The sequence below is a fragment of the Pseudorca crassidens genome, chromosome 5 (genome assembly GCF_039906515.1).
Source record: "Pseudorca crassidens isolate mPseCra1 chromosome 5, mPseCra1.hap1, whole genome shotgun sequence".
NCBI lineage: Eukaryota > Metazoa > Chordata > Mammalia > Artiodactyla > Delphinidae > Pseudorca > Pseudorca crassidens.
In genome coordinates this window covers 5,724,298-5,749,471 of record NC_090300.1, presented here as the reverse complement: position 1 = coordinate 5,749,471, position 25,174 = coordinate 5,724,298, and the positions used below count along the sequence as shown (strand labels likewise).

The 25,174-nt window shown below is 44.4% G+C and overlaps 1 protein-coding gene across 3 annotated transcripts in view; it reads left to right on the top strand.

Annotated features, from left to right (window-relative positions):
* The first annotated feature begins 5,080 nt into the window (after positions 1-5,080).
* RARB (retinoic acid receptor beta) overlaps positions 5,081-25,174 on the top strand; it is a 185,963-nt gene continuing 165,869 nt past the window's right edge. The window contains exon 1 of one of the 3 annotated variants that reach the window (XM_067737343.1): positions 5,081-5,175. Coding sequence is in view for 1 of the 3 variants with exons in the window: in XM_067737341.1 (XP_067593442.1) it covers positions 5,713-5,869 (157 nt within the window). In the remaining 2 variants the exon portion in view is untranslated. The other 2 variants (XM_067737341.1, XM_067737342.1) reach the window with 2 other exon arrangements.

The window sequence follows — 25,174 nt, the reverse complement described above, 5'->3', positions numbered from 1 at the left end:
TTGCAAATGGCAGAATTAAATTCTTTTTTTATGGCTGAGTAATATTCCATTGCATATATGTACCACATCTTCTTTATCCATTTATCTGGTGATGGACACTTGGGTTGCTTCCATGTCCTGGCTATTGCAAATAATGCTGCTATGAACATTGGGGTGCATGTATCTTTTCAAATCAGTGTTTTCGTTTTTTCTGGGTATACACTCTGGAGTGAAATTGCTGGATCATTCAGACTTCTCCTTTTTGTTTTTTGAGGAAACAGCATACTGTTTTCCATAGTGGCTGTACCAGTTTACATTCCCACCAACAGTGTACGGAGGTCCCCTTCTCTCCACATCCTTGCCAACATTTGTTATTTGTTGTCTTTTTGATGATAGCCATTCTGAGAGGTGTGAGGTGATACTGTGATTTTGCTTTGCATGTCTGTAATAATTGAGGACCTTTACATGTGCCCGTTTGCCATCTGTATGCCTTCTTTGGAAAAATATGTCTATTCAGGTCTTCCGCCCGTTGCTTAATGGGTTGTGGGGTTTTTGTTTTTTTTTTTAATTGAGCTATTTATTGCTGTTTTTTAATGAGATAGTTCTGTATGTACTATTTATTACTAAATAGAAAAATGTCGCAGAACAGTATGCATTATTTGATTACATTTGTATAAAAGCAACAAAGAATCCCCCCAGAAGATACAGGGATATATATATGCCCAGCACCTGGCACAGGGCTCGGCATTTGAGGAGTGAACACATGGAGAGTTTACACATTACTTTTTCACTTTTAATCTCCTGGACTCTGAGTGTTTATGAACATGCACTACTTTTTTAAAAATCTAAATTAAAACGGGGAAAAATAAACAAGAGGAAATAGCCACAGGTAGGCCTCCCGGCTCCCGCATACGAGCCGGTGCCAGCAGAGGAGGCCGGAGGTCTGAGGACCCACTGGAGCCCGTTGCTAGCACTGCGGGGATCGGGGGGCGGGGGGCGGGGGTGCAGGAGTTTGGTCTCCAGGTGGGACCGGCGGGAACCCGGGGGCAGGAGCCACGCACAGCAAACGCGGGGAAGTGCCCAGGAGGCCACTCGGGTCTGGAAAGGGAGTGGGGCAGTGGCCCTGTCCTGGGGACATTGTCCGCAAGTAACGGGTGGGAAGACTTCGTCCAGGAAACTGGGAAAAGCAGGAAGCTACAGAAGAAGGAGCCAAGGGAAGGAAGGACGCAGCGGCCAGCCCTGGAGGTGGAGAGACGTTTCTGAGGAAGAACACGTTTCCTGGGCTCTGAGAAGACCCGGTGTCTGCGGGGACGCGGGCTCACGTCTGGGGTGCAGCCTGCTGTCTGTGGGCCTGAGAATCACGGACACCACCAGTCCCGGCCTCGGAGCCGGTGTTCAGACGGACGGCCCAGGGCACTTTCTGCTGTTGATCAGTGTTAGGACTTCCCCTGCGCCCAACGCGGGAGGCGGCTGAGCCAGGGGGAACAGAAGCCCCCGGAACAGCTCAGCATTTGCCCTGTGCCGGCTACACACCCCTGCCCGGGCTGCCCTGCTGAAACCCACGCTCCCCTCAGTGCTGCCATTTACTTTTTCCACAGAAGTGTGGCAAGAGGGGTTTACATGAGACTAAGTGTAAAACAAAAAAACAAAAAGTAAAAGTAAATAAATAAAAACAAAACCATGTAAGAGACAGGTGTGTCTTCTTAAAATACGATCCGTGTCCGCCGCTCGCCACCCCACCTCCATGTGGCCAGCACTTTGCATGACTTGTGCCTGGGGTGGATGTCAGCGCCTGTGAGAATCTTTTTATTTAGACATCACGAGGCATGTGACCAGTTTTGAACACAGCCGGCTGCAATGCTGGTGCACAGAGACGCCTGCTCTTTCTTCAGCAAACTCTCCAGTTCAAACATGTCTGCAGAGCATGATTCATGGTGTTTCTTTCTGGATTGTCCAGTGGGTAATTGCTGTACAGAAACCAGAGAAACAGATGTAGACCCTGAACCCTGGCTATAAATTTTTGTTTTATGATTATGGGTTTCAAATGTGCTGTGTCACACTGACAAATACACAGTTACTCTGAAACAAAATGAATTTGGGGCTCAAACTTTTGCTTGTTTGTTTGTTTGTGGTTGGAAATACTTTTATTAGAGTTCCTTTTATCATTGATCGAGCATAAAGAAAACAGGGGCAGTGACACATACCAGAATGTTATTTTATGCCTTACCAAGAGGATATTTGGGAAACGGTTCTTCCAGAATGTTTAATTAATGTTTAAAATAGGTGTCGATAGTTTCAACTTCATTATCCACAAATTAACTAGGCCATTTTTCACCTTCTACCTGTTCATTAATCTTTATGGTGCACGGATATGTATTAAGGAACTGGGGTTTATTTGTGTATTTTTCCCTTATCTTTTTTTAAGATGAAGAAGGTAGAAGAAGAATCAAGTTTTCAAGAAGTATAAGAATTAGATTTACTGACGAAGAAATAAGAAACGTGTGGCTAAATTTGGGGGCTGCTTTCTAAGTTAATGCTTGGATTAAATAATAACCGTAATAGTTGCTATCCACGTAATCGATCCATGATGAGAAATGATGAACTGACTAGTGAATACTGTCGCACCGTAAAACACCCATAATGTTCCACTCACAAGGATTTAAGCCCTGATCCTTCATTTCAAGGCTCAAGTTTATTTCTCTACAGTTAAGAGAACTGTGTTCCTAGGTGAATAGAAATGTAAAATTTTCTTGTGCAAAGAAAGAAAACACCGATCTCTGAACCCCTACCACACAAAGACACACACACACACACACACACACACACACACACACCCCTCTGTTATTGTTTTTGTGCCGTGACAGAGTATTGAGGAAGGAAATTTGGGAGCTGTTGTCTCCCTTAAGAACTGAGAGTAAACAGAATTTGGGGGACCCCATCCGCATGTTCACTTCCTTGTGACCAGTGCACCCTACCCTTTGGAAAGATGCTGAGTAGGCAGGTAAGTGCCACGGTAACCCGTACACATACACCTGGCCACGGTGCCATGTTTCTCATCTCTTAGTTCCTCCTGCTGTACTTTAAATATAGCTCCCTCCTCTCCCTCCTCAAAGAACTTTTCACCCACCTCCATGATCCTGTACAAAACGAGCCCAGTTTCCAAGGCATTCTGAGGACCTCAAATAAGCATTTGGAGCTGTAAGTCCCATGGACCATGCAGCAATTGGCAATGTGGTGCTTTATGTATCTTTACAACTATCTTAATGACAGAGTGTTAAATGTTTTGTAAATTCCTCTGTGCTCCTTGTTTAAAATGTGTGTTTTCTTTGTAGTTAAAGGATTTCTTATAATAAAGCTCTGTTGCAAAATGATGACCATATAAAAGAGAGAGCGAGCGAGAGTAACAAACACATAGTTTCAGCAAAAGCTTACCCCTTTATCACCCTGGACTTTGCAATCGCAAGAACTGAGCTTGCTGGGCTGAAAATTGTTTGCCTACACCTTCCTGAAAGAGTCTTTGACTTGGTAAGTGTGTGCCATGCATACTTTTCACGTTACACATGAGTGCCACTCAGCAGCTCTGCTAGCCCAGCAGCCCAGGGCGAGTGCCCGACAGGCTTTTAGAAGGCTTGGATGCCAGGGCACGTACCAGCCCATTCACAGAAAGGAGACTGCAGCGCGCCCTTCCCGGTGAGGGGCAAGGAAGCCGTCCCCCCCTGCCCGCCCGCTCGCCCTCCCTGCTTTGTGGGAGAATTGCTCGTCAACGGTGGAGGGCCAGTGGAAGACTTAACGTGTCTTAACCCCCCCCGGAGCTCCCTCTCTTTGGTGTGCCTTGCATCCTTTAAGCAAGTGGTGCAAAATGGCTGCAGGGGGGGCTGGCTCTCCCGCTCACAGCTTTCTGCCTGGGTTGATTCGTAAACTCTGCATCTGTCCTTCTCAGGGATGGCTGAAAAGCTTCAGTGTGAGAGGCACCAAACAATTAGTCCCTTTTCCTTAAAATTACTGTCTTCTAATAAATAGCCAAGTTTGAGCAGGGGCTAGTATGGGTGAAAAGTGGCCCTTGGAAATACAGAACTTTCACACTTTAACCAGTTCTCAAATCTGTGTTTAGTTATGTGGGGGTGGGGTGGGGTGGGGATGTGATGACAGGGCTCAGCCGCGCTCGTCCGCAACAGAAAAGTTATTTCCACGTTGGGCTGGGATTCCAGGGAGCTGGGTTCTAGCCATGATTCTGAGCTGTGGGACCTCAAGCAGCTCTCAGCCTCCCTGGGCTTCTGCTTCCCCAGTTAAAAAGAAGAGGATGAGTCACAGCTAACTGGTCTAGGGTGTGTGCTAAGTGCCATGCAAGCACTGTTTCTTTTTGTCCTCACAGCAATCCGTTGAGGTGGCCAGTAGCATGCTCCCATTTTTCAGATGAGGAAACTGAGGCTTGGGGAGGTTAGGTACTTGTCCCAGATCCCATAGCTGCTCAGTGGGTTGGAATCTAGTTCAGTTTAGACTTCCACATCCACACTGTTGACCATTGTATTATATTATGAGGTCCTGCATATCTGTGTGATTGTCTGTGTGTGTCTGGGGCAGGAGGAACTAGCAATACTTCTCGACTCCTTCGTAGGCTGTGTGTAGACTTGGGAGAATTTTAAGAAGTAAATGAATCCAGAAAGCTGGATTTTTTTTTTTTTTCTACTCCCGAGCCAACGCAGTCCCTTCAGCCTGCAAGAGGGACAGACAGAAAAAGACTATCAAATGGGAAGTTTCTGGACCCCAGGCTTCCCCAGGGGCGGCTCTTCTCCGTGCTCCGGTTTAGGGCTTGCTGTGCTTTTGCAGGAGTGGAAAAACACACGTTACAAGGCATTTAACAGACAGACAGGCGCACGGAGGAATGTAAAGGCTGGGCCGGGGGCGGGCGACGGGGGCGCGCGGCCGAGCGAAGCCCCGCGAACTGGGGCGCAAAGGGCGGGAGCTGGCGAGCGGCGTCCCGGCCCCGCGCGCTCCTCCCGGCGGCTCCGGACCGCGCGCACTCCTCCTCCCTGTGGCTCCGGGCGCCCCGGGCCCCGCGCGCTCGGAGCGGAGACGCGGGGCGGGAGGTGCGCGCGCCCGGGCCGCGGGCCGCCCGCGCGGCGGGGCTGCTGGGAGTGCTCGGCTCTGTGAGAATCCTGGGAGCTGGTGATGTCAGACTCGCTGGGTCATTTGAAGGTTAGCAGCCCGGGAAGGGTTCACCGAAAGTTCACTCGCATATATTAGGCAATTCAATCTTTCATTCTGTGTGACAGAAGTAGTAGGAAGTGAGCTGTTCAGAGGCAGGAGGGTCTATTCTTTGCCAAAGGGGGGACCAGAGTCCCCGCGCGAGCCGCCTGAGGACGGGGATGCCGAGGACGCGCGCGAGCCGGGCAGGGCTGGTCTGGGCACCGTCCGGGTAGGATCCGCACCGCATTCCGAAGGCTTTTTGCAGGCGTCTGCCTAGAAGGAGAACTTGGGCTCTTTCTGGGAACCCCCCGCCCCGGCTGGATTGGCCGAGCAAGCCTGGAAAATGGTAAATGATCATTTGGATCAATTACAGGCTTTTAGCTGGCTTGTCTGTCATAATTCATGATTCGAGGCTGGGAAAAAGACCAACAGCCTACGTGCCAAAAAGGGGGCAGAGTTTGATGGAGTTGGGTGGACTTTTCTATGCCATTTGCCTCCACACCTAGAGGATAAGCACTTTTGCAGACATTCGGTGCAGGGGAGATCATGTTTGACTGTATGGATGTCCTGTCAGTGAGTCCTGGGCAAATCCTGGATTTCTACACTGCGAGCCCGTCTTCCTGCATGCTCCAGGAGAAAGCTCTCAAAGCATGCTTCAGTGGATTGACCCAAACCGAATGGCAGCATCGGCACACTGCGCAATGTAGGTTTATTTTTTCCCTTCTTCTACCAAGAAAAAAATATGAATTGTCTCGCTTGCATGCAATGAAGACATTGGAAACAAATTGCACTGGTAGCCAGACAAAGGATTTAATGATTTAATGCTGAAAGGGTGTGCTGTGCTGGTGTGCATATTGATTCCCTCTGCTGAAAATTTCCTGTTAGATGTTTTCTTCCCAAACAACCCCTGCCGACCCCTGCTTCTCTCCTTACCGACCCTACAGTCCCTTGAAAACAGTTTTAGAAAATGTGCGTGGAGGGGGGAAAAAGTAGAGTGACCACAGGACTTTGAAACATTCTTCAAGTGAGGCAATTTGACAACGTTGGTACAGTTTTTACTAAGATATATGCAGAGGGGAATTTAACTTTGCTGTTCTTTGGATTAGCTACTAGTTACATGTATATCCCCCCCCCTTGTGTGTTTCAACAGTCCAAAGTAATTAAAATATGACATCTTCCTTGCAAGGAATTTAGCCTAATTAAGGTTGCTGCGGCTCCTGAAGTTCATAAATGACCAGTTAAAGCTGCCGCCGCCAATGTTTTCCTTGCGGAGGAAAGGCAATATTTCTTAGCATTGACCCTGCTGCCACCTTTCCGAGTCACTTTGTTGCTCTAAGAAGTTGCTGTTTTGCTAGAAAACTACTGGCAATGAACACCCCTTGGGCTGAGCCATCCATTATTTCCATATCTTGCAGTTCAGCCGGGAACCTGGACGTCGGTTAAAGGAAAGGAAACATAAGTGGGGTAGCTCAGTTTTTAAAAAAAATATTGACTATTTGGTTATCTGATTCTGAGAGGGTGCCGAGGCACGCACTGGTCAACAGTAGCCTGGCTGCAGGCTTGAGAAATGGCCAGCAGTCCCGGAAAATCCCACCTTCGGGTGGCTGTAGTGGGAGCCTGCTGGACGCATCGCTGCCCTGACAGTGATTTAGATAAATGGCTCAGCTATCTATCAAAATGTTTTTAGTACTTTATTTGACAATTCATTGGAGCATTAGCCTGAAAATGACATTTTAAATCTTTGTTTTCAAAGAGGTCAAAGTTTAACTGGAAGAAATTGAGTTTTCCTAATAACGTGATGGCTTATCTAAAGAGAGGGAAGAAAAAGGAGAGAGAGGGGACAATGACAAGATTTAAATCGTCCTCTTCTGAAACTTTTTCTTAAGAATAAAGACTTGCTTCAGGGGTCCAGGAAATCAACAGGTTTGTAGCTGAAAAGTCAATAACCATCTGATGCCAACAGTCTAGCTGTCTTAGTATTTCGTAGAGCCATAACCAGGGTAAAAAGAATATCATTTTCAGACTAAGTATTTCGTAGAGCCATAACCAGGGTAAAAAGAATATCATTTTCAGAAGGCGTCCTCATTTTCAGCTGCTCCTCAAATGCTTTCTTTCCTGCTGCCTATTTTCTTTCTGGAGAGCTCAAAGAAACTGTTAGAAAATAATTTTCCAACCCACTAACAGATCTTTTAGACCCTACCCTCCTCCTCTCTGTAGCAATTAAAACAGTATGAACAGTTTCATTTGGAATCTCAGGGAACTAGGGCTCCCTCAAACTTTTTCTTGTGAGAGAAAGTTTTAATGAAACGTTTTTTAACAAAGGAAAAAAGAATGCTCAGGACCCTGGCATCAAGCTATTAGACCTAGTAGAGGTTTTACAAGTAGACATTCTTCCTTTTGTAATTAACTCTCCAAAAGTGCCTATTAAGTTGCAGGAGTTTGGGGGGGAACTTTGTTTGTTCTTGAACAAGTTAAACAAGGGATTTGCCTTATCTGGGGAGAGGCTAGTGGTGAATGTGTCATTCACCTAGGGCCAGCTGATAAGCAAGAAGTGTTGATAACAGCAAAGTTCAGCTAATCAAAGAAGCTTGCATTAGACAAAGTAAATAAAGGCAAATGACAAAGGGATTTCAGAAATTTCAGTGTCTTATTTTTGTAAGCAGGGCAATTAGTGCTCACTGTGGTCAATTTCACAAGGGTTTGGATTCCCACCCCCGGACTCCAGGTTAAATGAATAGAGTGTAAATATGGCTCAGGCCCCTGCGGAGTCGTACAAACCGCTTTAGGACAGGTCAGTTTAGTTGTTCAAGTGGTTTAAGTTTTTAAGCATAAATAAAAGTTCTGACACAGCTCTGCCACGCGGTGTTTGGCTCAGGGTGGCACAGCCAGTTAGGGCTTTTGAAGTTAAAGCATATTAGGGCCCTGTTTGTATAAGTACAAACATAAAAACCACAACCTTTTCCATTTTACTCAATGACTGTTTTGACAAGAAGCAGATCTGTTTGTGCTCTTAACACAGAGGAAACAGTGGGCCAGGAGGGAAAAAATAGTACTAAATTCTAACCAAAACTATTTTCTGCTTTGAGATCCTACTTATTTTTTTGTGGTGTGTGTGCGTCTCTGTGTGTGTGTAGGAATTGGAGTAAACCCTTTGAATGTACAACACACCAGAAGCATTCTTTGAAGGGTGTTAGAATATTCTCTTTATTTTCCCTTTTAATTTTAAGACAGAAAAATGATATGCCAACCAGCTGTCGGTTGAAGTAGGGCCTGTGAATTGCCTCTAAAAATTCGAAGGCAGGAGTAGCGAGTTACTAAGGGAACATAGTGTAAATAATACGATTTAAGACGGCCCCTGGAGGTGTCAGAGTCACTAAGTCTCTGTTCAGGTGCCTCGTGGATTACCTTGGGTTTAGGCTGCTCCAGATGTTTTCAGCATTAATTGCTCAGTGAGCATAAGATAAAGCCTAATATTTGTGGTCTAAATATAGTAGTTGCTTTCGGTGAAATCATGAGTGTGACAACTTCTTGGCCCTTTTCCCTGTCTTCACCCTGCTCCTAACACATCAAAAGAAAAAAGGAAAAACAGATTTTCTTTTCTAAGGAGAAATAATCTGTTTTTAAAAACAAACAGTATCGATGTTATGATTTAGGAAGGAAAGACGGCTCCTTTCCAAAGCACTGGGACCTGAATTTTGAGTATTAAACAGTATCTAAATCCTCTCCTAGTGAGATGTAAATTGGGGTCGAAGTGGCAAAATCAAAGATGCCCTCTGAGAGAGAGACTAAATAAAGGCTGACAGCCACCGTCCGCACTGAATGGGGTTTTGAATAAATATTTCAGTGAAAAGCTCAATTGTTTTTCTAAAGTAGGACATAATTTTCTGCTTCTCGGCCACATGACAGTGGTAACTAACACCATCAGAAAGAAGAAAAGAAAAGGGAATTCTACCTAAATCTCAGGGAGTGCAGGGCAGGGCCGTTTGAAAACAAGTGGAAGATTCACAAAGTTTTCCTTCCCCATAGGAAAAAATAATTACTAAAATTTTTTCTGTATCCAGGTAACTCGGCACTTGGGTAGGGAAGCACTGATGTGCAACTTACAAGAAAAAATGCAGAAGTTTACATTTTATCACCAGAAAAGGATAGACTGCCCCCAAAATAGATCAGAATGCTAGGAGTGGTAGTCATGTGTCCCTTAAGCTTAGGCTGTGGAATGGATGTGGAAACTCTTGGTAGCATTTGATTTCCCAGCCCAAATGCAAAGCCCTCGCGTCGGAACTAGGCCTTCCTTCTCTTAGTAGATAAATGACCAGCAGCGCAATTTCTGATAGGTTCGCTGACCTGAACCAGAAGTTTTCTTCTCATTTTTGGAAGCCTGGCTCTGACCATATATAACCAGTCGGTATTGTCACGAACTTTGCTTTAAAGCACACAAGAAAGTTCTTCTGGATATCAGGTGCTTATAATTTCCCTTCAACATGTTAAGCCCCAGAGATGGCTAAAAAATGAAAGAAAACCTTACCGTTTTCTCCTTTCTACATTCTTGTGAAATGTAATGCATAGATAATCTCAGAAGGGAAATACGTGATAAATGATGAAGATTATAAATTCTGCTGTCAAGGAATTTAGAATCTTTAAAATCGAAAAAAATGTTTTTAAAGGCTGGGAATTTTTTAACTAGAAAGTTACTGTCTGCGAGGTAGATGAAGATGTAAAACCAAGTTGCAAAATAGAAAACTCTTCGAGTCGAACAGGACTTATGAAACAGTGAATGCACTGTTCCATTTTAGAACATCTTAAAAAGAATCTTCTATAGAGTTTGAGTTACATGAAAGTGCCAATAAATTTCTCCCTAAATGACATTTTTATACTTTAAATGTTCTAATATAAATTCAGTTAACTATCAATTAACTAGATTATTTCGGAAATGGGAGTTTTTTGATGAAGGTTAATCAGAAAAATCTGGGCTAAAAACCTTTCCAAAAGATACTAATGTAGAATCTTGCCTTTCAAATTACAGGGTAGTTATGGCAATCATACATCTCAGATTTTCTAGAATAACCCACTTTCAACTATACTGCCACAACTCCCACATAAGCCATTGAAATAGGCCAGATATTTCAATATTATGACATCTCCTAGGGTTGCCCCTTGCACCCAGGAGTGGCACAGAAAGCCTTTGTTTGGACTTGCTGGTCAGTCTAACTGGAGCACTCACAGCTTAATTTTTCTGTTATGACTGAAGATCACCTTGTGCTTCTTGGTCATTCTTCTGAACATGAATTCCTTTTGTGGCAAAATGTAGATCTGTAAATAGGAGGCGTCCCTTGCAATATGGATTTAAGTATTATGACCGCGGCTCTGATGCCAGCGTGTGTGTGTGTGTGTGTGTGTGTGTGTGTGTGTGTGTGTGTGTGTGTATTGGGAGTGGGGGAGGGGTGGAGTTATATGTTGAATCACTGTGAACAAATCTGTATCAGTTCTTGGCCAGCTTCTTCATAAAAAGTTGGAGTTGGAGGTGATGGAGAGAGGAGAGTTAACTCCAGTTTCAGATTTATCAGTATCCGGTCTGTAAGTGGCTTGGCCCAAGCACCTCTTGTTAAATAGGAGATGAGATAACCTGCCCGTCTGTAAGATCTAATAACACAATCTAATCACTCAATATGTCGCCCTGAATGCTCCTCTTTTCCTTCCCGCCTCCTTGCTTCATCACTAAGAGGCATGATTCCCGTCCCATCCCAGCCCCTAAACCCCTTCCGATGAATAAAAAATAAAGTTGCAAAAGTTCTCTCCACCTAGGCAGCCGCAGAGGGTGAGCCTGCAAGTGTTCTATTATTTATCTGGAGCTTTCAGAGCTTCTTAGTTGGGAATTCAGACAGGCAGTGGAACCGCTGACTTGCTTTTTCTCTGGCCTTGCAGGATGGGGAGCTGAAAGGGGGGCCATTCCGTAAGATAAGACTCCTGGTCCCCAGCACGATAAGGCAGGATAACAGGAACTGACGTCAGGAGGTGACCCAGCCTTGCTGAGCGTTTCCTCTCTCAGAGCACAGGCTCCCCGGCAGCTGATGAAGCGAGCTGCGACGGGGCGGGGGAGCTGATTTTAACAAGGCTGATCATGGGTGACGATGTCCCTCATTCCCGAAAGGAAATTTCTCTAAACGGAACAAAGACTGACCTGGGTGTGGTTTTAATAAAAGCAGATTCTGAGATTATAATTGCAATTTTAGGTTGTCAGGTACTAGATCCTTGTTTCGCAGCTGTCAACCGTTTCCCTCTGATGTCTGGGAAGACAGTCTATCCGGCAGTCAAATATCATCCCCCGTGAACCCTGCTGACTCTCCACACAGAACCAGATGGGCGGAATTCACATTGTCAGAGTTAATCCCTGGGACTCCTGTTTACTTTTCTAAACACCGCGTTCCCATCCCATTGGCATCATCTGACAGCAGGTGAAAGCCACTGCATTTGCCACCAGCCCTGACACCGCCTGGCAGTTTTTCCTTTCCTCTTTCCTTCTTCCTTTTCTCTTAAACTCAGATTAAAAAAAATTTTTTTTTTACTATTTTTTCTTGCCTTTACGAGTGTCACCAATTTGAGGTCTGGAGAAGGAGAAATCCTAATGAAAGGGTCCTATTTTATTTTTTCAAGTTCATGGCTTCACAGTGTACTCTTGAAGATTGCTCTTTGTTTTGTTTTTTTTTAAGTTTGAGTATTGAATAAGGAGTTATTCTCCTGATTCTACTCAGATATAGTGAAATGTTTTTGTTGTTGATAATAATCAATTACTCTTCGCCACTGATTAAATGTTATCAAATCAGGGAAAAAAATAGCTAAATTCAAAATACTGTGGTAGAAATGATGCAGATAAGACCAGATAAGATGAGTGTATCAGCTAACCTGAAAACGAAGCTTTGGATCACATTTATCCTAATACTTCCCTAATTTTCAGAGCAAACGAAGACCTCAGTAATAACTCTTCTCAAAATTATGAAAGCTTTGGGGGGTACGGTACCTTTGTCTTATCATCAGAGTTCATGATTATAAAAAGGCTGATGATCTGAAGGCTGTTTCAGCTTCAAAAGATGTTTTAGGGTCTGGCCTATTGGAACCCTTGGGGGTGTAATTAACTAAAACGGAAATGGAGGCAAGCGAAATTTAGTTCCTGATGTTTTAATTTAGCTCAGTACTGCCATGTGGTGTTGAAGAGAATTCTTAAAGGCAAACATAATTATTTCATTATGGTCCTCAGAATGCTTTCATTGGCTTTAATGACAAGAAGCTGTGTAAAAAGGCATACATTTTAATTAGTCCTTATATTTACATCAGATAAATAACAAATAATTGATGAAAAACAAGTCTTTGGGATGGATGATTTCACATAGTGCGATGGTTACAGTTTAATGATGAAACATTTCTCTGTTGCTTTGCATTTTAATTATCCAGACATTACAGTAGTGGTGCTGTGGAGCTAAAATACCGTTGTTGCCATTTTATTACAAAAAAATCACGATTATTGCCTGTGAATTGAAAGCGGGAAAAGGTAGCTAGAAGCGTATCTCAGAGGAAGTAAATTCCCAGTCCCATTAATTTTACTGTTTGTTAGCATTCATTTTGATCACTTTTATCTTTTACCCTTCATCTTTTTGGATTAAGACAGTCAGGGGTTTCACGTGCGTTTTTATGATCACATCTCCTAAATACCGTTCTTTCTGTCTTGCTGGCTGTGTTGAAGACTTGCCTGAAAGTACCTTGCCAAGTGTGTCCTGGAAACTCAGAGAGCCTTCTCCCACGTGATGGGCACACTTTACCTTTGATCTTGTATGAAAACCCACTTCACATGATTCATCTGTTTTGGTGTACAGAACACTAATTGTTATTATTGATTTTAAATTCCGTGACCATTACAAGTAACCCGGATGACTGGCAGATAAAGGGTAATAATCCATGGAGTTCTGGAACTGTTTCATGTTTGTCTGGAGTACTTTATGTGATCAATATTAACTGCCCCATTGAAACTAACTGCTGTATCAAATAACAGTCAATCAAATGAATGTGCTTAGAGATTATTTATTGAAAGCTTTAATTGTTCACTGGGGCCCTGCTTATCAGAGGAAACAATAGGAACTAGAGACAGGATGAACGGGTTTGGATTCGCTGCGAAAGCCGGAGGATGCAGATGAAGGCCGTCTTTCTGCTTCCTGGGCCAGAGTTTCCAGAAACCCATGTTGGGTTTCTAGCGGCACAAGTCCTAAATGGCCTTACAGAGGTTATCCTGCCACCTGTGCAAGGGGAGCGCTCTAGAGAGGTAGGGGTAGTGAGTTCCTTGCCCTCAGCCCAGAGGCTGTGGAGTTGTCACTCTGAGAGTTTTACGGCGGCCTCTCTGCCCGCTCACGCACATGCATTACCCTGCGAGCATCTCTCCATCTGTGGTCCTCGCGCTGCCCATGGGCTGAGAAACAGCCTGTCTTGACACGGGATCGATGTCTACAGCCATGGCATGGGACATTGCAGGATTTGTAATATAATAGCTAATGTAAATGAGGATTCTACTCTGCCCCGAAAACACACAGAGGTCCCCGAGTAGAGCTTCTCTGGTTTCAGCGTGACACTGCGGCTTGCGTGCCTTCACTAACAGAGACCATGTTTGTCGAGTTGGCATCTCTTTCCTCTGTGAAATGGTTCCTCTGACTGTGGCTCATCACCCGGGGGACCATCCTTCCTATTTGTCACAGTGGGACAGCACTGTGGTCCTGATGCAGTGGCATCCATTTGGAACAAATAATTGGCTTTTACACCTGAGCGTTGTCACCTTCCAGGTGGTCACAGTACACTTTGCCCAGAGATGCTGTCAGGGGCCAGTATATTTCAATTACTCACTGATGGATTCCATCTTGCAGAGTGCTGTTCAACAAATGGCCCTTGGAGGGTTTCCCTGGTGGCGCACTGGTTGATAGTCCGCCTGCCGATGCAGGGGACACGGGTTCGTGCCCCGGTCCGGGAGGATCCCACATGCCGCGGAGCGGCTGGGCCCGTGAGCCATGGCCGCTGAGCCTGCGCGTCTGGAGCCTGTACTCCGCAACAGGAGAGGCCACAGCGGGGAGAGGCCCACGTACCGAAACAAACAAACAAACAACAAATGGCTCTTGGATGTCTGCTGTGTGCCAGGCTCCCTGATGTGTTCAGGGGTTGGCAGGAGCAGGGGGATGGGACAGACACACCAAGATGAAGCCCATGTGGTCCCTGCTCGCTGGACTCGCAGTGTACGGGAGACGCTTGTATACACATGTCACTGTGACACAGCCCCCTGTAACACAAACACAGTCTCCTTAGGACTTCGAACCTGAGTTTGATTCCAGAAAAAACTAAAACCCACTGAGAACCAGAGCTGGTGCATAAGTGGAGGATTACGTAGGTTCCGCATTTTTGTCGTACGGAGCAGGAAAGAAGTTTTTCTGGGGGTAGCTGCAGAGGTCCATTCTAAGCGCGGTTTACGATGCGGAATTTTAAACTATGCAGTGGAATAAGTGCATACCTTCTGAACTTGCTTCTTGAAGACTCGTATGGATGTTTCCAGTGTCTGTTAAATAATGTTCTTGGGGGTTAGGTCTATTAGATTATATTTTTTTAAAAATCAGTTTAAGATTTTATTGGAGTATAGTTGATTTGCAGTGTTGTATTAGTTTCAGGTGTACAGCAAAGTGATTCAGTTATACATATACACATATCCATTCTTTTTCAAATTCTTTTCCCATATAGGTTGTTACAGAATATTGAATAGAGTTCCATGTGCTATACAGTAGGTCCTTGCTGGTTACATATTTTATACAGTAGTGTGCCTATGTTAGTCCCAAGCTCCTAATTTATCCCTCCCCACCACGTTTTCCCTTTGGTAACCATAAGTTTGTTTTTGAAATCTGTGAGTCTGTTTCTGATTTGTAAATAAGTTCATTTATGTCATTTTTTAAAACTCAGATTCCACATACAAGTGATATCATATGGTATTTGTCTTTCTCTTTCTGACTTAACTTCACGTAGTATGATAATCTCTAGGTCCATCCATGTTGCTGCATTATTTCTTTTTTATGGCTGAGTAATATTCCATTGTGTATATATGTACCACATCTTCTTTATCCATTTGTTTGTTGATGGACATTTAGGTTGCTTCCATGTCTTGCCTGTTGTATCACTTCTTTCTTTATGATTGTTTTTGTGACATCTTGCTGTGTAACAAGCTGCCCCCAAACTTGGTGGCCTAACAATTTATTATCTCATTATTCTGTGGGTGGACTGGGCTCAGCTGGGCAGATCTTCTGCTCCACATGATGTCAGGTGAGGCTACAGCTCCCAGGGCTAAAATGGGCTGGAAGTCTGTCACTGCTGGCGCCCAGGGCTGGCAGTGGATGTTGGTTGGTAGCAGAGAGCTCAGCCGGGCTGTCACCTGAGGTAGCTGTGTGTGCTGGTGTGCGGTCACTGTCACCACCTGCTGTTGGGGGAGCGGCATGGGCCAGCTCGCCTTCAATACGGCTACCTGTCCATGGGGAGGGACCAAAAACACGCAGCAGTCGTCACAACCGTTCCCTAGAACACGAAATAAATGATTGTCTTCTGTAGAGACCAACTTAAAGAGCTGTGGTGGGGTGTTTAGTTTGCTTTCTGGGCTGGTTAAATTTTTAACAAGATTCTACTCTAATGACTGTACCTACATCATTATCACAAGCAATCCTGTGAGGCAGATACGATTTGCCTCTTTTTACGGAAAAGGACCTTGAGGCTCAGAGAAGGTGAGTTTGACAGCAGTTTGACCCTGTCCCCTGACAGCCGAGTGAAGACTTCCTGGAGGATATTTATGCCCCAGTAATACCAAGAAGGGACCATGGAGTGCTTTGGTTTTGGGAAAAGGTGGAAAAGAGAGAGAGGGGTGAAGAACTGTCCCACAGAATTTCCCCTGATGACATTATTTCTCTCATAGAAGCCACAGCCTTTTAAATTGTGGAAGAAACCAGGAGGCTATTTACTCTTGTTTTCCATCCTGTTTGTTGTTAGTGTCTGCGCTGGCCTGGTCCCTCTTGTGTTTGCCGAGGAATTGCAGGGAGGTGAGAGATGGGAAAGAAGGTTTTCTTGTTCTTCTGGTTCACTCAGAACTCTCGTCTGGAGATGGGCACAAGTGGTGGTACCTCCTAGTCAGCCAGCACTATCGCGTCTTCCATTACTGGAAAAACAGGAAGAAGAAAAATTAAAAAAAGAAAAGTTTCCAGGAGACACTGAAACATTGATATTTTGGTACTTGCCACGCAGTTTGTTTAGAGGGTCCCAAACCTATGAAAACTGACTATTTTAGCCTCTCACATAATGCTCTTAGTTCAGTGGTTCCAAACACAGTTTGCTCTTCATATCCACAGGTTCCACATCTGCGGATTTGACCAATCTCAGATGGAAAATATTCAGAAAAAAAATTCCAGAAAGTTCCAAAAAGCAAAACTTGAATTTGCTGCACAGCTGGCAACTATTTACACAGTATTTACATTGTATCTGCAACTATTTACATAGCGCCTACATTGTATTAGGCATTGTAAGTCATCCAGAGATGATTTAACCTATATGGTGGATGTGTAGGTTACATGCAAATAGTACGCCATTTTATATAAGGGACTTGAGCATCCAGAGATTTTGTTGTCCGTGGGGGTCCTGAAACCAATACCCCAAAGATATGAAGGGGTGACTGCTATTTTAAGTGCAATATATTGTTCTGTACTTGGGATTTTTACATACCGTGTTCTACCTGTTTCTTTTGTTTGAAATCTAGTTGTTGAACTATAGATTTTGAGGAGACAGGTGGGCTAACTGAAGTGACTGTCTACGGGTCACGTAGTGGGCTCTAGGTGGGTGCTCCATGCATTCCTGTGTGTACAGCGTGGTACAGTGGAGCTGGCACTCTTCATGCGCTGCCTTTGCTGTTACCTCAGTGGTTTTCATCTGTACCATTGGTCCATAATACTTACCTTGCAAGCTTACCATAGACTTAAATAAGAGAGTTTCTTTAAAGTACCTGAGACTTAATACTCAGTAAATAATCTTCCAATACTTTACTATGAAAAGGTTGAAAGAACTTTACAGGGAACCCTTGGATACTTACTACCATATTGACCATTAAAGTTACCAGGTTTGTTTTCTGTGTTTCTTCTCATTTCTCCTTTTTAGTGTGTGTTGTTTCATTTTGTTTTACTGGTTGGGTTCCCTTACTAACCTGGGAAGTCTTTTGAGGTCAGATACGGTGTCCTTTACCTCTGTCTTCCCAATATGGTCGTATGGTATTAGTACAGCTAGTAAATACCTGGTCAGGACTCAGTTAATCATGGTTGAGTCAATGGATATAGGTGTTCAAGCACACCGCCCCTTAAGGCCCCAGATACCGGCACTCTACAGTAGAACTTTCTGCAAGGACGGGAACCATCTGTAATTCTGTGTTGTCCAGTACGGTGATGGCTGGTCATGTGGACCTATTGAGCACCTGAAATGTGGCCAGTATGTCTGAGGAACTGAATTTTTTATCCTATTTAATTCTAGTTCATTTAACTTTCACTAGCCACATGTGGCTAGTGACTACTGCGTTGAACAACACAGCTCTGTATACTCAGCTATTAATATTTTTTCAATATTTGTGCATTCTCTTTATTTCCCTTTTCCTTTAGCCTCTATTATTCTCTCCTACTGCTGTTCAGGAGCTCTAATTATCTCTTTATGTAGACGGTAAATAGACTGCAGGAGAATGTAAACAGAATACTGGAGGGTAGTGATTTCAGTCATTGTTTAACTTGTTTTCCTTCTGGGTGGAACCCTTTTTCCTGGGGCTTGCCAAATACTTAGCACTTATTTTGCTAAAACTTATTTTGCAGAGCTCAACCAGGATTTTCCCAGAATCCCAGTGGGCTGGACTTGAGGTCTGTTTCTTGCAGCAGTCCTATTGTGGGAGAATACAAATTCTAGTCCTGTGCGCCACACCTGCATGGTTTTCAAATGGATATAGAGTATCTTCCAACCTTTTCCAGCTACTTTCAACTCTACTTAAACATTTTAAACTGCAGGGAGGCAGAGAGGAACGGACCACACTCTGTGGAAGCCTCAGTGTGTGTTCCAGAAAATGCCACGCTTTCTCTCCCCCGAGCACCTTCTGCTCGTATATGTGTGCTCTGCTTAGTAACCCAGTGCCGGGCGCACAGTAGGGGCTCAGGAGATATCTGAGTATAGTTCAGTGAACATGAACTTGAAATTCAGAACATCTCAAGTGGTCTCTGCTTTTGCTTATTTGTATATTTGGGGGTCACTCAAAACACCTGAAGTAAACTGGAGGGAGTGGTTAGAACTTGGGAGGCCCACGTTGGCCGTGATGGCAAGCCCTTACAAACGTGTCAGCTGAAAAATTGCCCTGAAAATATGAGAACGTGGTATTTCCTCGGGCTTCTGGCACTCGCTCTGATATCCTTGGAATAGAATCTCTGATGGTACTTCCCGTTCACATTGCCACTCCTCCCTTCCTTCTTTTTTTTGTCTATTCCTAGAAATGGGGTGAAGAAATTAAATAGAAATAGGACCAAATTAACAATCAAGAGAAACTTTTTAAAAAAATTTATTTTGTTGGAATATAGTTGATTTACAACGTTGTGTTAGTTTCTGGTATACAGCAGAGTGACTCTGTTATACAGATATACTCTGTATATCTGTTATACATATATATATTCTTTTTCATTTTCTTTTCCATTATGGTTTATCGCAGGATACTGAATATAGTTCCCTGTGCTGTGCAGTAGGACCTTGTTGTTTATCCATTCTATCTATAACAGTTGGCATCTGCTAACCCCAAACTCCCGATCCTTCCCTCCCCCACCCCTCCTGCCCCTTGGCAACCACAAGTCTATTCAGTCAAAAGAAAGTTTTGAACCAGGGTTTTTTTCCCTCCTGAATAGTTTCAAGTTGTGACTGGTTTTTATTAAAACGAAACAACCGCCATCATCATAATTAATATTTATTAAGTGCATATTATCTGCATATTGTACCAAGTGCATTAAATGAATTCTGTCACCTCATTGTCGCAGCAGCCTGAAGAGAAAGGCACTGTTATTGCTCCATTTTACAGATGGGAATCCCCAGACACAGAGCAGTTCAGGCGCCCGGATCCGTGGAGTAGGAGAAAGTGGGTCGAAGTCCCCCTCTCAGCTTTGTGTGACGTGGGTTTCCTTCCTTCTCCCAACTCTTCAAAGTAAACTCCCATGCTCTTTGTAGGGAGGGGGAATGAGGAAGGTTGGAAGCCCCAGAACCCGCAGTATAATAAAAGGGTTTCCAAGTGAAAGCTGGAAACAATACGTTTTTAACAAAATGGGCATTTACTGTAATTGCTGTGCCCCTACTGTTCAATTCCTTTTTATGTCCTAATTCATTAAATTATGTGCACACACAGGCTTATTATTTACAGATGTATGCACTTTAAACGGGCTCATGTGAAACAGATGTTTCTTGAAAGGTAACTGAGAGCTAGTGATCTAAACCCTCCTTTAGTGGGTATCAAGTGAGTACTCTGGCCCATTACTTGCAGGGTTGTTGCTATTATTTTGAATTGCAGTGTCCAGTAAGGGGAGGAGAATTCAATCCGTCCTCTGGAGGAACAAATAAAAACACAACGACCCAATACGCAGACATCTGCATCTCAAAATAAAAGAGGGCGTGTGCAGGTGACAGGCAGGTGGGCTCGGGGGATGTGAATGAGTTTTATAAGCAATTTGAAGATAAAAGACCCATTGCGTTATAGGAGACTTTTTAATTTTTTAAGAGCCTTATTCTGTTATATCTTAATCATCACAGTCTTTGAATTCATAGCTGAGCAACTATCATGCTCCTTTTTATCCAGAATTTCTTAGTTAATTTTTTTTTTTTTTATGGCCATGCCGCAGGGCTTGCGGGATCTTAGTTCCCCGACCAGGGAACCCAGGGCCCCAGCAGTAGAGGACCAAGTCTTAACCACTGGACTGCCAGGGAATTCCCTAGTTACTTATTTTTAGATGGAATTACTCCATTGCTCTTGTAACTGGCAGGAACGCATGCAGAGCTTGGACCGTGAGTGTGATGTCAAATTACTGTCTCCCAGGTTCTAAAAGAGTCAGGGTGGACTCTTTCCACAGGTTCTTCATGGCTCCAGATAAATCATCTTCAATTAATGATAGCTATAGAATTAATTTCAGTTATGTATTGCTATGGAACAGAGCAACCCAAAACTTAGTGGCTTAAAACACAATTTATTATCCACTTTGAAGTTTCTGTCTCGCTTGGGATCTTTCATGTGGCTGCAGTCAGATGGTTCCAGGGCTGAACTCCTCTTAGGGCCAGATGAGGCCGATGTTCACCATGGCTCCTGCATTCCATGTCCAGTTCCTCGGCTGAGGTTTCTGGAGCAGTTAGAGGCTGCGTGGACCTCTCTCTCTGCACGGCCTCCTCTTGTGACATGGGCTTCCTTACAGGATGGTGGTCCCTGAGCTCTTCACATGGCTTCCCCCAGAATGAGCATTCCAAGAAACCCAGATGGAAGCTGCAAGGCCTCTTAGGATCTAGTCCTGTGTGTAACAGTGTTATTTTTGCTACGTCCTTTTGATCAAAAAGCAATCCCAGTAGCAGCCCAGGTTGAAGGGGAAGGGCCTACACAATGGTGTGGCTCCCTGGAGGTGTGGGTCACTGGGCAAGCCATCTTTGGAAACCAGCTACATGCTAACTAGAAGTACACGCACACCTCTTTTTCGATACAAGGTTAGCATGGCCTAATCAATTCACAGTGCCATAAACTGGGTGGCATGTGTCAGCAAACGCATTTCAATACTTATTCAGAATGTCAGGGAGCAATAATCATCACCCCTCAAAGTCCACAGGGAGATTTCTTGTCTGAATTGTCAGGAGTTCTCTAAACAGCAACAACAAAAAACTGGAGCCAAAAGATGGCTGAAATGATGTCATTTTGCACGTTGAGAGCTGGAAACCGTCACAAGTGAAAAATAAAATGGGACATGAGATATTAAGTGGCGTATCAGGTTTATTGCACATAGGACCATGAGAGTGCTTTTTATTTTGTCTTATGGAGCTCTAAAAAAAAACCCATGTAATGGCTTAAAGGCATTAAAACTCCCATATTCTCCCTGGCTCTAGGCCAGGGAACAGGGCATGATAAATAATCCCAATAGATGGAATATGTAGGAAGGAATTTTAAAATGTATTTACTATAGACATATTGACCTCCCTAACTAATAAAAATGTGTACATGAGGTTAGTTTTGAGGGAAATGTGCAGACCTTACACGTTTATAGTGTATATAAATACTGTACACACTGTAGTGCTTAGCATCCTTAAACTACTTCCCTCATCTCTGTAACATATGGCGATCATATTCTGTCTTTACCCTAGAAGCAAAGAAAAGCATGGATTTTATAGTACATGTGCAGTTACTCTAAGAAGGAATAGTTTTAATTTCCTTTATCGTAAAGCAGGGGTCAGGAAACTGAGCCGTATCTGGTCTGCAGCCTGTTTTTTGTAAATAAAGTTTTATTGGAACATGCCACGCCCATTCATTTATGTCTTGTCTGTAGCTGCTCCCCCTACCGCAGCAGAGTTGAGTGGCTGTGACAGAGACCATATGGCTCACGAAGCCTAAACTATTTACTGTCTAGTTCTTTACAGAAAGAGTTTACTGATCTTGTCTTAAAACGTTAAAAAATCAGTAGGACAGCTTCAAATAGAAATGAGTGCTTTGTTTTTCGGTTATAGTAATGTAGGTGGATTCAGGAGGCCAGTTCTGGATCAAGCTGTTTCTGAACTCTGTGACCTTGGCCAAGTCCTTTAACTTCTCTAAGCTTCAGTTTCCTCCTATAAATAACGGAGAGTAAAAATTGGATAATGATAATAATCCCTGCTCTCCTTCACACTTTTGCCCTGAGGGAGCAAGTGAGGGAATGTGACGAAAACACACCTGGAATCCTCCACCACCAGGTAATGTGTGCTGTTGGCAGATCTGCTGAATTGGCTGAAACGGTCATCACGTATTTGATGATGCCTAGGATAACTATGTAAGGATTTGTATGCAGATTTAATTCTTTCACTCATTTTTCAACCAACATTTATTAAGCACCTGCTGTGTACTTTTACGTACTGAGTATTTAAAGGCAAGTCAGCCGAAGCCTTTGTGTGCTCGTGACATGCTTGGTCGTGGCAGCCTTGGGCACCATCGGATCCCAGCCTCCAGCTGGGACCATCTTTACTGTCTGGTATTTTTAGTTGTCAGTTTGTGTGGGCGAAGAATGGTGTCTTCTAACTTCTTTTTAACCCAGCATTTAGCACGGTGTCTGGCCTTGCCAGGTGCTCAATAAATACATGTCAGCAGTTGGACGTTGCTGGCTGATAATCCCGGCCCCGTCCACCCGGCCCCACGTTGGTCCATGCAAAGGTTTGCGACTTTGGGTTTCAGCAGCTGTGGAAGGCTCCCAAAGGGGAGATCGCCATGGGAAGGAGGAGTTTCAGGAAGCTGTTTCTGAGGGGTCTGTGCACATGGATTGGGGATGGGCCACGAGGAGAGGGCTGTGGTGGTCCTTTGGGTGATGCACAGAGGCTGGGAGGGACGCGACAGCTGAGTGGGAGCGTGCGGGAGCAGAGCTGACGCAAAGTGCTCTGCTCACGTTCGCTTGTGGGGGAATCTTATCAGGCGGGACAAGTGTTTTGAGAGGGAAAATGGAAGCAAAGGTCAGCAAATCAAGACTTGAGACTGCTACTTAGGAGGTGAATGGGAGGTGAATCGTGTCGAGGTTCGTCAGCACAGGCATGACCCCTGATCCTGTGATGATGGTAACTCTGCTTGTGCCGCCTTTGCGACAGGCATTGGGCCCAGTGCTTTACAGTGATTCATCATTTAATGCTCACGATGATCCAATGCCAGACAGGCTGTCATTTCGTACAAGGAGAAATGGACACTCAGAGACACTAAGTAACTTGCCCAGAGCCACACAGCTAGTAGGCAGGAGAGTTAGGATTTGAACCCAGGCAGGCCCCAGAGTTCACACTTCCAACCACATGCTTGTCTTTAAAGATGGGAAGTTCCCTAAAGGAAGGAATATCCAGAAAGACCTGAGCCTTGGGGCCTGCTCACAAGTGGTAAAAATGCCTTTGAATTATTTTTTCAAGTTTTCCTTAGCAATTTCTTTTTTTAAATTTTTTATCTTTAAATAGCTTTATTGAGATTTAATTTATATATCATTTAGTTCACCCTTATGAAGTGTGGATTTTAGTATATTCACAGAGTTGTGGGACCACTACCACTATCTAATTTCAGAACACTTTCATCCCCCCAAAAAGAAACTTGTAATGGTGAATTTTATGTATCAACTTGCCTGGGCCAAGGGGTGCCCAGACATTTGGTCAAACATTATCCTGAGTGTTTCTGTGAGGGTGTTTTATTTTGTTTTGTTTGTTTGTTTGTTTTTTATTTTATTGGAGTGGAGTTGATTTACAATGTTGTGTTCGTTTCCGGTGTACAGCAAAGTGAATCAGTTATACATATACCCGCTCTTTTTTAGCTTCTTTTCCCATTTAGGTTATTACAGAGTATTGAATAGAGTTCCCTGTGCTATACAATAGGCCCTTGTTGGTTATCTATTTTATATATAGTCATGTGGGTGTGTTCATCCCAAGCTCCTGATTTATCCCTCCCACCAGCGTTTCACCCTTTGGTAATAACCATCAGTTTGTTTAGCAATTTCCTTTTTAAGAACTAAAATGAAAGCACTTTGACACCGTCATCCTTCTCACATCAGGAAATAGTGAGAAATCACTGTTATGAAGGAACAAAAAGATCAACTGTGTTAGAGCGTTTCTGTCTATAATCTGAACAATTCCATGTAGAAAATTCAGAATCTTTTAAACTCAAATATCCCCAGTGGGTCCTTTTGAGCTGGTGTGTGATGCTTATCTCCAGCACTAACACAGTCGTCATGTTAGTCCACGAGAAGGTTCGGTGGGGACGCTTCTGGTTGCCCCCATACCCTGGTCCTCTTGGGAGGGAGTGACCCGGGTCTTCCTGAGGCATCCCAACCCTGCAGACCGGGACAGAAGAGCAAGCGCACGACTTCGGGTTGCATTCTTGTGCCAGATACGTTCTGGCTGAGGGAGTGTAAGTGGCCCACTGGTGAAAGCTGGAGAAGCAGCCCGGGGAGGGGGACCCGAGCCCTCCTCTCGCCGCCCAGCAGAGCCCCGAAGCTGGCAGGGGGGCGGGCCACATGTGGCCGCAGTTATTACCCGCGCCCGACAGCGTGGAGTTACACGCCCTTGGACCGCCGCCAGAGGCCCTTGGAACCTGGTCTGAGCTGCCGCCCCCCGGCCCGCTGGGGCTGCTTTCTCGGCAGGGAAGGTGCGGGAGGGCTTCGTGGGCCGGGGATGTGTGCCTCCTCATTCCTGTGTTTGCCTCTGGGGACTTTCCTACTTTATTGCTTTGACTGGAAAGAAGAAAGGGCATTCTTTCTGTCCCTTTAGCTTCTTTCCTTTTTAGTTTTCCAGTTTTACTTTTGCTCCTTATGCCAGGATGACTGCATGGGTCTGCTTGACGTGGTCTGTATTTTCTCAGACTTGCTGCCAGGGACTCTACCAGCGTCTTGCCAAAGAAGTTGTGCAGGATCACAAGACAGGATGTCATCCCCGGGGTCACACCCATTCTCTTGAGCCCAAGACCACTTGTGTGCCAATTCCTGCTTATCTGCTCCCCTCTGGATGGCCTCGAGCCAGTTCCCTCACCAGTCTGTGCCTCCAGTTTCTTGCCTGGAAGTATTTTTTAGCGATACTAAGATGAGGTCTCTCATAGGGCTGTCATGGGGGGCAAATGAATTAATATATGTCAAATGCTTAGAACAGAATAGGGGTGGCAGGTAGCCCGCAGTAGATGCCCCGTGATTGTCGCTGTTAATACTTGTTGCATTCTTTTTTTTTTTTTAAT